We start from the raw sequence: 14,133 nt of genomic DNA, 5'->3' as shown, positions 1-14,133 counted from the left end.
GTTTGTCACTTGTGCACATCCTTGTGCGCTCACAGACACAGTTTGCTCCCTCTCTGTGCACAAATGACCTCTCTCCATGTATATTTTCGCTCGCGAGTCCCGTTCACACGCGCGCGAGTCCCGTTCACACGCGCACTGTGGACCCAATGCGCGTGCACGGGTTGTGACACGGGTATGACGCGATACAGAGGTGTCAAAAATGAAACTGGTCAAGTTTCTAACCCAACAATCACTGAGAATAACGTTTAAGCTCTAGCTTCAAGTAAAAAAAAACTATCTGTTGTTATTGTGAGGCATGAAAATTTTTTTGAGCTTATTTCATTTCCAAATTTGCCATTTCAGCTTTAATAACATCTCAGAGCATTTATAACCAATCTGTTGGTCATGTTGTGCCATTATTTGTAAAAGCCAGATGATACATTGTAATTTATCTGCGTTATTGCTACGCTTGTGTGTGCTGTAGACCACATGTATGTTGTTCTTTTTAAATCATGGGTTAATTATGTTGCGGCTGCACAAAATTTATGTTTTCAACAAGGTCACGGACTAAACTTGACCCATTAACACTAATGGCAGTGAAACGTTTTTTTTTTCTTGATGCCTGCTTCACTGTGTCAGGAGTGTCTGAGACAAAGGGTTAGAATAGCACCAGAGAGTCTGGAAAACTCATGCCCCACTTCTGATTAGCAGGCTGTTGACTTGCATTAGGACTGGGGGGGGGGGGGGGGGGGGGCAGAGAGAGGTCAGGGCAGACGTATTTAATGCTTGTGAAGTAATGGGGCTGAATCAGCAGATAGCTCCACAGGGAGCCATTAGTCCAGACATGTGTCATTAACCCTTTCCCTGGACCAAGGTTCAGTCCTGCCCACCTCCACTCCCCAAAACCCCCACTGTTAAGAAGCAGAGCTCTGTTTCAGGTAGTGGTAGAGAGGGGCGAGGGACACAATACTACAGATATACACCCCCCCTTCTTCTTCATCGGACTTTATAGGATGTAGTCTGAGGTGACTAACATTTCTCAGGCGGTCTAACAGTCCCGAGTGTATTTGCATAATAACACCAAGGCTTCCTAACAGTGCCACCTATTGCCTGCAGACATGTCTTAGGCAAGCCTGGACGTCTGAACTGTCTTTTGCAGTGATTAGTTCTTAGGATGGCTTCTATTTCTTATATCAGATGACAAATTTGCATAATAGCACCTGTAAATGTCTAAGGCATGTGATTGAGGGATGTTGAAAAGAACAAGAAGACACTAAAAGAAAAGGCTACAGGGCCATATCTGGTTAGAGAGGCGCACATGTGGAGTAAGATGCAGCGGGTGCTTTTTGTTACAACTCAGAGTCATAGTGTGCTGCGGTTGTCAGAGTAAGACCGTCGTTGCCTTGGAGCTAATTTTTGTTAACATAACCTCTTTGCAGACGTCCCCATATTGGTTGCGGCTGCAGGGCAACAATGGAGAGAAGCGGCAGGCTCGCAGCACCTGCCAGTCTTAATGGGTAACATATGTGGAGAAATGCAGAGCGAGTGAGCGGGAGGAAGAGAGGAGGGGCAGAGCAAACACACTTCTTCAAGAGCCTGTGTGCTAATGGATTGGCTTTTTTGTTTTTAGTGTGTGTGTGTGTGTGTGTGTGTGCGTGCGTGCGTGCGTGCGTGCGAGTGTGTCATTGTCTAAAGGGTTGTCGGTGTGTCTGTTTAGGGCTAAGATGAGTTGCATGCTAGGAGTCTTCACCTGGAAGTGAGATGGGAACGATGAGGATGGTTAGACCAGGACGCTTTATTAAGTTACGACGTTGCTTCTACTTAATGATTCAAACTTTTATATTAAAGCCTCCTGAACGCAGGATGTTTACACACATACGCAGGATGCAACACCACAGTTTAAGACTGTGCAGTTCTGTAAAAGCTCACTGTGAGTTTGAAGGGTCTCAACTAAAAGCTATACGTCATGTCTGCCACCTTCTCCCTGACCACAAAGCTGCTCATTCTGGGTAGATGGAGTTCCGTGACCAGGCTGGACCTAGCTAGATGAAGTCCTAGAATAACCCCCCCCCCCCCCCCATCTCCCTCCTAAATCTTGATTTTGATCTTTCTTCACTTTTTTAAGCATGTCTCTATATTCTTTCTTTCCACACTAATCCTAAATCTCCTTCCAGCCTTGTCTTGTAGAATTCCCAAGTATCCAGCGGAGTTCCACCCCTTTGGGCTGCAATAAAAGCAGCTGCCAAATCTGTTGCCACTGACTGATTCAGCTCCCCTCTCTGTTCCGCTCCTTCTCAAGTCTCCTCCATCTCTCCTACTTTTAAAACCGCCACATCTTATCCCTTTTCCTCTTTTATTAATGAGGTTAAATCTCTAATAAAACAAGAAAAAAACTCCCACTTCAGCTTTTCAGTGTGCCAAAAAAAAACAAAAGCAATCCCTGAATGATGATATGGGTGTAAATAAAAAAAAAAGTTTACTAAAAGTTGGCTTGAATTCATTGTAATCTGTGAGCTCTGTGCAGATTTTTGAAGAAACATCACATAAAACATGTAAAGCCATTCAGGCTGACACGGAGCGGTGGGTGTAGAATGCTGAACAGTGAATTTGGTCCATCTCCAAGGACAAAGACAAGATTTATGTTTGCAAAAATCTTTTCAAGTCTTATCATCATTTGTTTATAAATGATTACGTTGCGTTTTAAGCACCCCGTACAACTCTCTATCACATGCTGAGTTTATGTCACTGCCTCTTGTGGTGGACGCACTCAATGGATAAACTAAAAAAGGACTCAAAAAGGATCAAATCTAAAAGTTAAAAATGTTTTTTTCTTCAAGATGCAAACACTCTTTTTTTTTTTAAATGGAGAGCATAGATTTGTCACTGTGGCAGGATGCTGAGTAATGCATTCACATAAACATTGAGCCCTAACCTAAAATGCTGCTGACACTCATTCGCTGTGGCGTTGTTTCAATAAAGTCCTGCAATGTCACCAGATTTATCTCCATCCAGTGTTGCATTAATGTTTCACCACGATCTTGCATTGATGATTGTAGAGTCTGACTGTGTAAATGTGATGAAAATGCTCATTCAGTGAATTCAGGTAGTCAGCTGACCTCATTCTTGGAGCACATCCTGTCGCTGAACCTAGACCTGACCAACTGCAGCAAGCCCAGATCATAACACTGCCCCCACATGCTTGTACAGTAGGCACTAGGCATGATGGGTGCGTGACTTTATCTGCCTCTCTTCTTACCCTGATGCACCATCACTCTGGAACAGGGTCCATCTGGACTCATCAGACCAGTTTTAATTAGGGATGCAACGATACCACTTTTTTTTTCAAACCGATACGATACCGATACTTGGATCTGAGTACTCGCCGATACCGATTACCAATACCGATACTTCTACCACACAAAAAAGGCAATGATTTGGAATACAGATTTTATTTTCTTCTCTGCTTTCAACAGGAAGGACTCAGATTCAGAAAAAACTGTGAGGTAGATAAAAAGTAAAATATATGAATAGAAATCATCACAAAACTAAAATATTAGGTGAACAGAAATGACAAGTTACAGTGAAGCCATTTTCAAGCAACTGCATTGGTATCGGTTCCTGGTATCGGTTAACTTATACCGATACTGGTATTGGTATCGCATCGGTGCTGATACCGATACCAATACCAGTATCGGTATCGACACATCCCTAGTTTTAATAAAGCGTTGGACAGTTCTTAACCCAACTTTAGTGGTTTCCGCATCTCCTTAGATGTTTCCTCTGCTCGATGCCAATGATCTGACCCTTCTCACACAGACTAACATCTTTTCCACGACCACCAGATGTGTCTTTCCACGTGGTTGTTTAAGAAATGAGAAGCAACTCATTGCACCAGTTGGGTTAAATAACTTGTTGCAGCTGAAAGATAATCGCCCATGCAGTAATCATCCAATAGGAGGCTCCTACCTGTTTTCTTAGTGAAATCCAAGTGGCGACTTTTTCTCCCGGGATGTGTATTTTTTTAACTTCACAGTAACAAGAAGCTTAATTTTTCTATAATACTAAAAATATTTATTTAATTAATTTGTTAGCCTGATACTTTTACATTTTTTATAAATGGACTCAAGAAGTGTGAATTAGCAAATATTCCTGTCAGATATCAGAAAAGGATCAGAACCAAAAGAGAACAATTGAACTTATTAATGATTAATTCTGATGAAGGACGGCGTAAAACCCTCATAAATGTGATCATCTTGCACTGGAAGCCACCCCCCTTTCCCTTCCACGTGCCCTAAAGTCAAACTGGAGCTGAAAACTCTGACAAGCTGGAGGATTTTCACCTCTTTTACGTACACAGTTAAAAAAAAACAAGTGGACGCTCACTTAATGGAAACCTGAACTACTTGTTTTTTTCTGTTTTTATGCACACATGTAAAACTTTTTAATATTATCACCCTTTACGCACTTTTTATCTCAGGCGCACACATACGGGTGTTACACACAGAGATGCCAGCACACGCTTACACACATCCCAGCTTTCTGGCTGTAGAAAGTGTCAAACGGCTCAATGTGTTAAAAGCATTAGGTAAGCACGGGTCCAGCAGTGCTCCACAGCCTGGTATCACATGTCTTGCTTCATTACAGTCTGGTGTATACATTCAGCGGCATCTCTGACTGTCCGTCTGTCCACCGCTCTCACTTCACCGCCCCTTTTTTTTTTACCTGGGGTGCTTTAACCCAGAGCAGACCATCTCAAGATGTTAGCAGAAGAATAAATGTGCTCTCTTGTTCTGGTGAATTCTGCAACCTTAACATAAAGAATGTTTTATATAAAAGAAAGGACAATTGATGTTGAAATTCACAGAAAATGTGAGGGATGCTGAATCTACAGAAATCAAAGGGGAGGGAGGGGTAAGAGTTAAGTAGGTAATGATTTAACTTTAGCAAAATATCCCAGTCCACAAGGGAGAGGTGTCTTTTCTCCTTCTGCTATTTTGGGTCCTAATACGACATTAACTGCTGGAAGGGAGCTGACCAAAACCAGCTGAGTGGCGTGTGTTTGAGGCACACGGAGGGATACTGGAGCGGGAGGGAGATCAAAGCAGAGAGCCTGTAACCTGTAGCCCCGCCGGAGGCAGCGAGGAGGAAATAACGATACACCTCGCATCCCGCAGCTGCACGTGTGCTAGGCAGCAAACACACTGAGGCCATTTGCTCCAAGGTTCACCGCAGCACTTGGCCAGCTCGCCACACTTGTCTTGCCTTTTCGAGCAAGCCGACAGCGCGAGGTTGACATTAGCACTTTTCTCCCCTCATAAGCAGTTTACAGTGTGAATGCAGGCGTTTGTGCCGAAGATCTCAGCCGAGAAATTCCAGTTCCCAACACGGATCATCCAACAGACACGTTTTAGATGGCAGTTATATTTCTATGTGAAATAAAATAACAATTTTACTCTATTGGTCTATCAAGTGCTCGTCTAAACAGTGCTGAAACTAACAAACCCATCTGCAGGTCAAAGTCCTCTAAAGCAAAATAAACCTCGGAGGATCTGAGAGTGACCTTACATAAGGGAGATGACTTGTGTGGTAGCATTTGGTTTCTATTTAAAGGTGCAAAAAGTCAGAATTTTACGCTGAAATAATAACAAAACTGTCTAATGTTGGAAGGAAGGTTATGTTGAAATAGATTTCCTTTTCAGTCGGGGGTTGTCAGTTTTTCCTCATTTTCATAAAAGCTAAAGAGAAACAAAGTCTTTGTCCGTTTCTCAATACCCAATGACACTAGTATGTTCTTGTTAGAGCTGCACAACATATCGTAAATTTATCGTTATCGCAATATCAGCATGCACAATATGCATATTGCAAAGAACAGATAAATATCACAATGAATGGTCAGCTCACAGGTTTGCTACACATAATGCATTCTGTCAAACGGAACCATGATGGTTTTTTTAACAAATCAAATGGAGCTCGTCACCCTTTTAGCCAATTGGGTGGCCGAGGCGGAGGGCACTTTGTTCTGCTCTTTCTGCTGATTCTGCTTTTCTCGGGACCCACTGATTGCCTTTTCTTGTTCATTTTCTTTTTCCCTTTCCTCACATCTTTTGCTTTTCTCATTTTTATGATTTTTTGTCATATTTTTATTTCTTTGTTTTTGATTATTTTTGTTCCCGAGTTAAGTTTTTATTTATCACACGTAATATCGTCGTCGCAATATTAATCACTATTATCGCAAATCACAGGTTTTCCTAATATCTTGCAGCCCTAGTTCTTCTGTACGTGACAAGTATGTTCTTGGGAAGTACACCAGAAAGTTTTTTTTACCAAGTACGGGAGGTCGAGGATTACATTTGGTACAGAACTGTACTCTGTTGTGTTTATTTATTTTATGTCAGGTCAAAAAAGACCTGACATAAAATTAAAAGTCTAGTTTGTCCCTTTGACACTGTTGACCATCACCTGCTGCTGGAGAGGCTGAGAGACTGGGCAGGCCTATCAGGAACTGCTCTGGAGTGGTTCTCCTCTTATCTTTCTGAGCACTCCTTTTCTGTGGCCATCTCCAAGTTTAGATCCTCCATCACCTCCCTTACCCATGGTGTCCCACAAGGTTCTGTGCTGGGGCCTCTGCTCTTCCTCCTCTATATGCTTCCTCTTCAGCACATCCTGAGCTCCTTCAAAAGAATCTCCTACCATCTTTATGCAGATGACATCTGACTGTACATCTCCTTTAAGCCCCATGAGATGTCTAAGCTGCAGCTGTTACACACCTGCTTGGACTCTATCAAAACCTGGATGGTGGGAGCTTTCTACAGCTGAATGAAGATGACTGAGATCCTCATCTGTGCCCCAGACAAGCTGGTTCCCAAAGTCAGAGACTCTCTTGGTCAGCTTGCTTCTCACACCAAACCTTCTGTCAGGAATCTTAGTGTGACCTTTGACCCAGCTCTCACCCTGGATTCTCATGTCAGTTCTCTTGTTCGCTCTTCCTTCTTCCATCTCAGGAACGTTGCTAAGCTGAGTCCCATTCTGTCCCGCTCTGAACTTGAGACAGTTATCCACACCTTCATCTCCTCATCTCCACAGCATCGTTTTGATTTATTCTAATATCAATAAAAGAAGGCAAGAGGCTAACGTTGAGCTAACAATGCTAACAGTAACTCTCTTTTCACGTGTCTGAGCAGAACCTCCCTGAACCGTCTACAGGTGGTTCAGGACGCCTGTGCTCGGCTTCTGACCAAGTCCTCCAAACACACCCACATCACCCCGCTTCTCCTCCAGCTTCACTGGCTGCCAGTCAACTTCAGGGTTCATTTCAAGATCCTGGTTCTGGTCTATAGGGCCTTACATGGACAAGCACCATCTTACATTGGTGATCTTCTTAGTCCCTACACCCCCAGCAGGTCCCTGAGGTCCAGTGATCAAAGCCTACTGGTTGTGCAGCACCAGACTGAAGACCAAAGGTGACTGATCATTTGCTGCTGTGGCCCCTAGACTCTGGGACTCTCTCCCCCTGAGCCTGAGATCAGTGGACTCAGTGGTCTCCTTTAAAAAGCAGCTGAAGACTCACTTGTTTAAGCTGGCTTTTGTATGACCTTCATCACCACCCTCTCTTTATTCTGCTCTCCCCACCTATTCCACCTTCCTCAGGATCCACTCCCTCTTTCCTATTCACTCTCTTGCTTTCTTTACATTTTTAATCACAATTGTCTATTTTTGCTCATTTTAAATATATTTTTAACCATTTTCTAAATTCTTTTTTATATTTTACATTTTTTGTTTTTGAAGCGCCTCGTGATTTTTATCTTGAGCGGCGCTATAGAAACGATATTTTCTTCTTCTTAAATAACAGAACAACAATGAATACATATTATTACTACCTTACCTGCTGTTTACAGGGTGTTGTTTTCATGCCTTTTTTATGTTTTTCTAGAACTTTGGGGTTTTTGAGCAACAGTAAATGTGCCAATTAAAAAAACAGTTGACATTGACACCTGTCGGAAAAAAGCAGCAGTGTTTTGAAAAGATCCTAAGCCAATAAAAGGAGCAGCCCAGAAGTTACCTTTAAGAAGTCACAGCATCGTTTTGATTTATTCTAATATCAATAAAAGAAGGCAAGAGGCTAACGTTGAGCTAACAATGCTAACAGTAAATTAGAAGCAAGTAGTTGCCTCTAAAATTATATTGAGCTACAATTACCAACAACTGGATAGTACAGTGAAGTTTATTTTAGGGATGCAACGATACCACCTTTTTCCAAACCGATATGATACAGATACTTGGATCTGAGTACTTGCCGATACCGATTACCGATATTTCTACCACATAAAAAAGGGCTATGAATTGGAATCATCGACATATAAATATTGGACAATGGGTTTCCATAGGCTCCAATAACATGTTTTTGAAGACAAATGGGAGGTGGCCGCCACCGCCATTTTGACCGTGTAACAGGTTCCAAGCCCAGACAATTCCACAAAAGGGAAGAGAGGTGGAGCTGAGGGTGGGGCTGTAAGGCTGGGATCAACTGACGACACCCGGTCAAACTAGCTACAAGCTAACCTGAAGCTAACCCAAAGCTAACATGGAGGTGGGAGCTAAGCTAACGGAGGTAGCAACCTAGCTACAACCGGAGTTAACTGTGCACAACACCAGAGCTTCTGAGTCAGAGATACACCGGGCTGACCGCTGGGTAAAACCGGGTGGAACACAGAGGTCTCCCGAAAGCTGCTGAAAGCCGGCAGCCGCACAGCAGACAGAAGCCACGATCAGACAGAGATGCGCCGAGCTGCGTGGAGGGGAGAAACGGGTGGAAAGCAGAGGTCTCCCGAGAGCTCCACAAGCCGATAGTCGGAACCCAGCTCCACCAACATGTTATATTTCAACCCATTTTCTAAAGTGCAGCGTTATGGTAAATGCACTGGGTTTCACCCTATTACATTTAAATTTCATGGTTAAACAGTACATGTTAAAATCTAAGCTCAGCTCGGCAGTGACCTAAAATACATAAATATAATTTTACTTACAGAAAAAAATGAAGTGGAGACTCCTTGGATGCTCTGTTAGTGCAATTAATGCCACAGCAAGTCATTTTGTCCAACAATTGCACAAAAAATATCCAAAAAAGAATACACAAACACAGAGACTCAAAATCCCGGAGCAGTTTCCAAGCCAGACTGAGGCTGTACTGAGGCCTTTCCACGGAGCTAGCTTTGTGGTCACGTGGGTCGGATGCTCATTAATTATACAGAATGTTAGGCTTTTAATACACTTAAACAGAAGAGTGAGAAAAAAATTCACCCCCCTCAGAGTTGTCATGAGTGTAAACTAGATCATTTAAACCAAAAACATGTTTTGGAACCAGGCTGTAAACATGCTTATTTCTGCTGTGAAATTGGTATTTTTAACATGGGAGTCAATGAGGATTTGCTCGCTTCTGACACCAGCCCCTAGTGGATGAGGGTGGAACTGCAATTTTTGGTACTTCCGGGATTGGTTCAATTGTTGAGCTGCATTGTGGGGGCTTGATTGGAATACAGGTTTTATTTTTATCTCTGAGGAAAAGACTGTGAGGTACTGTAGATAAAGAGTAAAATATGTTAATATAAATGATCACAAAACTAAATTATTAGGTGAACAGAAATGACAAGTTACAGTGAAGCCACTTTCAAGCAACTGCATTGGTATCAGTTCCTGGTATAGAGCTCCGTGAGTTGACGTCACTTCTCCCGGCATGCAACAGTTCAAATCGAAACGGCGCCATATTGGCAGGCAGAAGCTGGACTATTTGTTATTGTCAGAAAACTCATTGTCAGAAAACTCAATCAAACGGGAAATATGGTAGATTCCTGTTGTGCCCCAGGATGCCGAACAGACGTGGACGACATAAGGAATGAGCCATCTACAGGATTCCCCAAGATCCGGAGCGCTGCAAACGTTGCATCATTGTAATAAAACACACTAGTGACCGGGCTAAAATGAAGCTGTGGGATCCCGAGAGTAAAGGTTTTCACTTATGCAGCGACCGCTTCATATCAGGTACTTAAACCAACGTTTCCTCAACTGTGTATGGTATTTATTTTAAATGCTTTTATTACGATTCTTAGTGGGCTTCCTAAACTTATTTTGGCGTGGCTTTTTCTGTCTTATTACTCATAGCAACAAGTAAACATCACGTAAAACGTTGCCTCGTGATTTCTGCGTGCTGCCGTTTACGTGTTTTATGATCACAGCAATTAACCGGCTAAGCTGTATTTAATTTTTAAGCAATGGTTGATCAATTGTCAGATCACACATAAAAAGCACTTTGGATTGCTATTATCTGTCTCACCGAGACAGATCTCAGACAGACCCTGAGACGCTCCTGCCTGACATATTTATTTTATTCACGGAAAACAATCAAACTAGTGATTTCTCTTGGCGTTCAGTTTATACATTCAAACAGCACAGCCCTCTATTTAAACTACTTACCTGTAAATCTGTTATTTGTCCATCCATCCATCCATTTTCATCCGCTTATCCGGAGTCGGGTTACGGGGGCAGTAGCGTCGAGAGGCCCAGACTTCCCTCTCCCCAGCCACTTGGGTCAGCTCCTCCGGGGGAATCCCAAGGCGTTCCCCCGCCAGGTCCTGTAAGAAGTCAGCTCCGACAGCTTCTGGCGTTTTTAAAAAGTATCCCAGGGGCACGGTAAGGGTCGGAGATGTTTAGTCTATTTAATTTCTGACTATATAAAACAATTTATTCGGTTTTAAAGTGTGAAGTAAACTCCAACGAAGTAAAATCCAAGCCGATCCTGTTCATTTTGTTTACCTTTGTTGCCATACCAACATGGCGTCTACTCTCTGAGAGTCACGTGACGTCCGGAGCTCTATAGGCTAACTTTCATCGATACCAATATCAGCACCGATACCAGTATCGGTGCATACCTAGTTTATTTATCTACTTGTCAACTTACTGTGTCTGACTTGTCTTTACTTGTTATCTAGAATTTTCTGGTGCTGATTGGTAACCAACAACAGCCATGAAACTCATGGAATGGGAGTGAGAAAGTCACTGGTTTTGTTTAGAAAATGGGCCGCAGTACCCACATTTTACCACAGGATGTCATTCTTTATGCACCTTTAAATTACAGCTCGTCTTGTCATATTAACATTTATTGGGGCAGCAGTAGCTCAACAGGTTAAGTGGGTTGTCCAGTAATCGGAAGGTTGCAGGTTCGATCCCGGCTCCGGACAGAGAATGCTGCTGTTGTGTCCTTGGGCAAGACACTTAACCTGCTGGTGGTGGTCGGAGGGACCGGTGGCACCTGTGCTCGGCAGCCTCACCTCTGTCAGTGCGCCCCAGGGCAGCTGTGGCTAAGTCGTAGCTCATCCCCACCAGTGTGTGAATGTGTGTGTGAATGGATGAATGATACACTGTAGTGTAAAGCGCTTTGGAGTCCTTACTCTGAGAGGCGCTATACAAGTGCGTTTCATTTATCATTTATGTTAACGTGTTACTCACATGTTTGCTTAAACATGAAAACAGCTTTGCTCTTCAGTGAATCTAAGTGCACTAATCTATGTTTCCGTCATTTCTTTTTGTTTCGCGTCTGTGTTCCAGTGGTCCTATGCGTTGGAGAAACCCAACACAGGCAGCGTGTTAAGCTTGGCCTGGTCTGCGGACGGCACCCAGCTGGCCGGGGCCTGCGGAAACGGACATGTCATCTTTGCCCATGTGGTGGAGCAGCACTGGGAGTGGAAGAACTTTGTCATCACACTCACCAAGAGGAGAAGCATGGAGGTAGAGAGAGAGAGCCTGAAGCACCATTGTTGCTCCTTTTCTCTGTGAAGAAGCCTAATGTTGTATTCTGGCTGGAAAATGTAAAAAAAAAAAAAAGAAAAGGTTTTAAATTTCACTTTTTGACTCTAAGGATGAGTTTATGGAAGTCTGCAGCGTTTTAAAACATCAGCAGTGTGCTGAATGTCAACTTTAAAGGCGGGTCAAGCCTTCCCTAGTTTTTGGAAGTTGTGTTCGCTTTTAAAGGCCGATCCTCTCAGGGCACCGGCGTGCTGCCCTTTGAACGGTCAGCCTGTCTCGCCGCCTCACTTGCTCCTCCACTCCCTACTGTTCAAACTCACGCTAACCACAAGGTAGCATTTACATGCGTTTAACACACCCAAGTGTATACACACACATCACAAAGGTGCACACATCTGCTATTGACAAGTGCAGTTGAAACCAAACAATGTTCGGTCATCAGCTGTTTATTTTCAGCCTCGCTGGAGCCTTTCCGTCTCTTCCTTGCACTCCCATATAAAAGCGCACATCTGCCAGTGGTTTGTGAATCAGCCGGCCAAATTTACCACCTTGCGGTCAAATGTTGTTTATTCCTGGTTGTGTTGCATGTAAATTTGGATTGCCAGAGCAAGCGGGAGAGGAAGATTTGTAAAGCTGTAAAAATAACCCCACCTTTCACCTGATGCTGGAAACAGCCTCCTCAGTCCTTCCCGCTGAGCTGGCCGGGATGTTTATCTATGCAGGTGGAAAAAAGAGCGCCCGCTTTTGCTCTCACTCTATTTCAGTGAAAAAACATCCGTCTTTAAATATAAATAAGGATTACTGGTCAGTAATCCCTATGAAATCGCCACCTTTAGCCTTTTTCTCCTCGTTTTTTCACAGGTGAAGAATGTGCTGAACGATGCAGTTGACATTTTGGAGTTTAGAGATCGCATCATCAAAGTCTCGCTGGCCTACGATCACCTGGTGGTCGCTACTTCCCTCCAGTGCTACGTCTACAAGTCAGTAGTTTCTTGTTGTTTATCTCCTTTAAGCCTTTACTAGTTTTTTTTTTTTTAATCAGATTTAGGTTTTTTGTGCAGCCAAGTGTGAAGCAGCTGGGATGAGAATCAGCTCCTCTAAATCTGAGACCATGGTCTTGATTCGGAAAAGGGTAGAATGTCCTCTCTGGGTCCGGTATGAGGTCCTGCCCCAAGTGGAGGAGTTTGAGTATCTCGGGGTCTTGTTCACGAGTGAGGGAAAACTGGAGCGTGAGATTGATAGGCAGATTGGTGCTGCGTCTGCAGTGATGCAGGCGTTGTACCGGTCTGTCGTGGTGAAGAGAGAGCTGCGGCAGAAGGCAAAGCTCTTGATTTACCGGTCGATCTACGTTCCTACCCTCACCTATGGTCATGAGCTTTGGGTAGTGACCGAAAGAACGAGATTGCGTATACAAGCGGCCAAAATGAGTTTTCTCCAAAGAGTGGCTGGGCTCTCCCTTAGAGATGGGGTGAAAACTCGGTCAGTCGGGAGGGGCTCGGAGTAGACCCGCTGCTCCTCCACATCGAGAGGAGCCAGTTGAGGTGGCTCGGGCATCTGGTCAGGATGCCTCCTGGACGCCTCCTTGGTGAGGTTTTCTGGGCACGTCCAACCGGGAGGAGACCTAAAGGTAGGCCCAGGACATGCTGGAGGGACTATGTCTCTCACCTGGCCAGGGAACGCCTTGGGATTCCCCCGGAGGAGCTAGCCCACGTGGCTGGGGAGGGGAAGTCTGGGCCTCTCGCCTTAGGCTACCTCCCCCGCGACCCGACTCCGGATAAGCGGATGAAAATGGATGGATGGAGGTTTTTTGTGCTTGAATAAAATTCAAGAGACAAAAATGAACAAAACTTAAAGAGACAATGTGTCGTTTTTAACCATTAATCTCTGGAAAAATACCGAAATGTTGTTGAAAATGAATTAAATGTCGCTGAAAAATATTGGCCGCTTTATAACATTTAGGCATAAAAATCGGGTCTAAAATACACAGGAGCGGTTCTAAGTCTCTGGGCGACGCCATATTAGACACCATGATTCCTTCTACGGGAGCCCATGAGGACAAAATGCACTTACTGATTTGTAACAAACGATTACAAAACTTTCGTCATTCATAAACATAATTTTACACATTTACCTCTTCCCTCATTGCCAGTGATGAAAGTGAGTCTGATTGCTGGAGGTTGTGCTCCCAGGGATTTTTGACCCTAATGGGCATCCATTGGTAAGGTCTTACTCAAACACAAAAATGCTGCTTGCTTACAATGATTTAGGTATGTATCACCAGGGGAAATACACACTGTCACTTTAAGGCATCTATTAGCAAAAATGTAACTGTTATTAAAATATAAAAATATTTTTTTG

General features: G+C 43.6%; 1 protein-coding gene across 6 annotated transcripts in view; it reads left to right on the top strand.

Annotated features, from left to right (window-relative positions):
- Nucleotides 1–14,133, top strand: part of ift80 (intraflagellar transport 80 homolog (Chlamydomonas)) — a 60,855-nt gene that overhangs the window by 33,532 nt on the left and 13,190 nt on the right. For all 6 annotated transcript variants that reach the window (XM_070543593.1, XM_070543592.1, XM_070543591.1 and 3 more), the window contains exons 9-10: nucleotides 11,578–11,757; nucleotides 12,637–12,755. In XM_070543593.1, the coding sequence (XP_070399694.1) occupies nucleotides 11,578–11,757; nucleotides 12,637–12,755 (299 nt within the window). The remainder of the gene's footprint in view (nucleotides 1–11,577; nucleotides 11,758–12,636; nucleotides 12,756–14,133) is intronic.

The sequence above is a fragment of the Nothobranchius furzeri genome, chromosome 13, assembly GCF_043380555.1.
Source record: "Nothobranchius furzeri strain GRZ-AD chromosome 13, NfurGRZ-RIMD1, whole genome shotgun sequence".
NCBI classification, from domain to species: domain Eukaryota; kingdom Metazoa; phylum Chordata; class Actinopteri; order Cyprinodontiformes; family Nothobranchiidae; genus Nothobranchius; species Nothobranchius furzeri.
The sequence above is the reverse complement of the archived record's forward strand: the minus strand, read 5'-3'. Positions and strand labels throughout refer to the sequence as shown.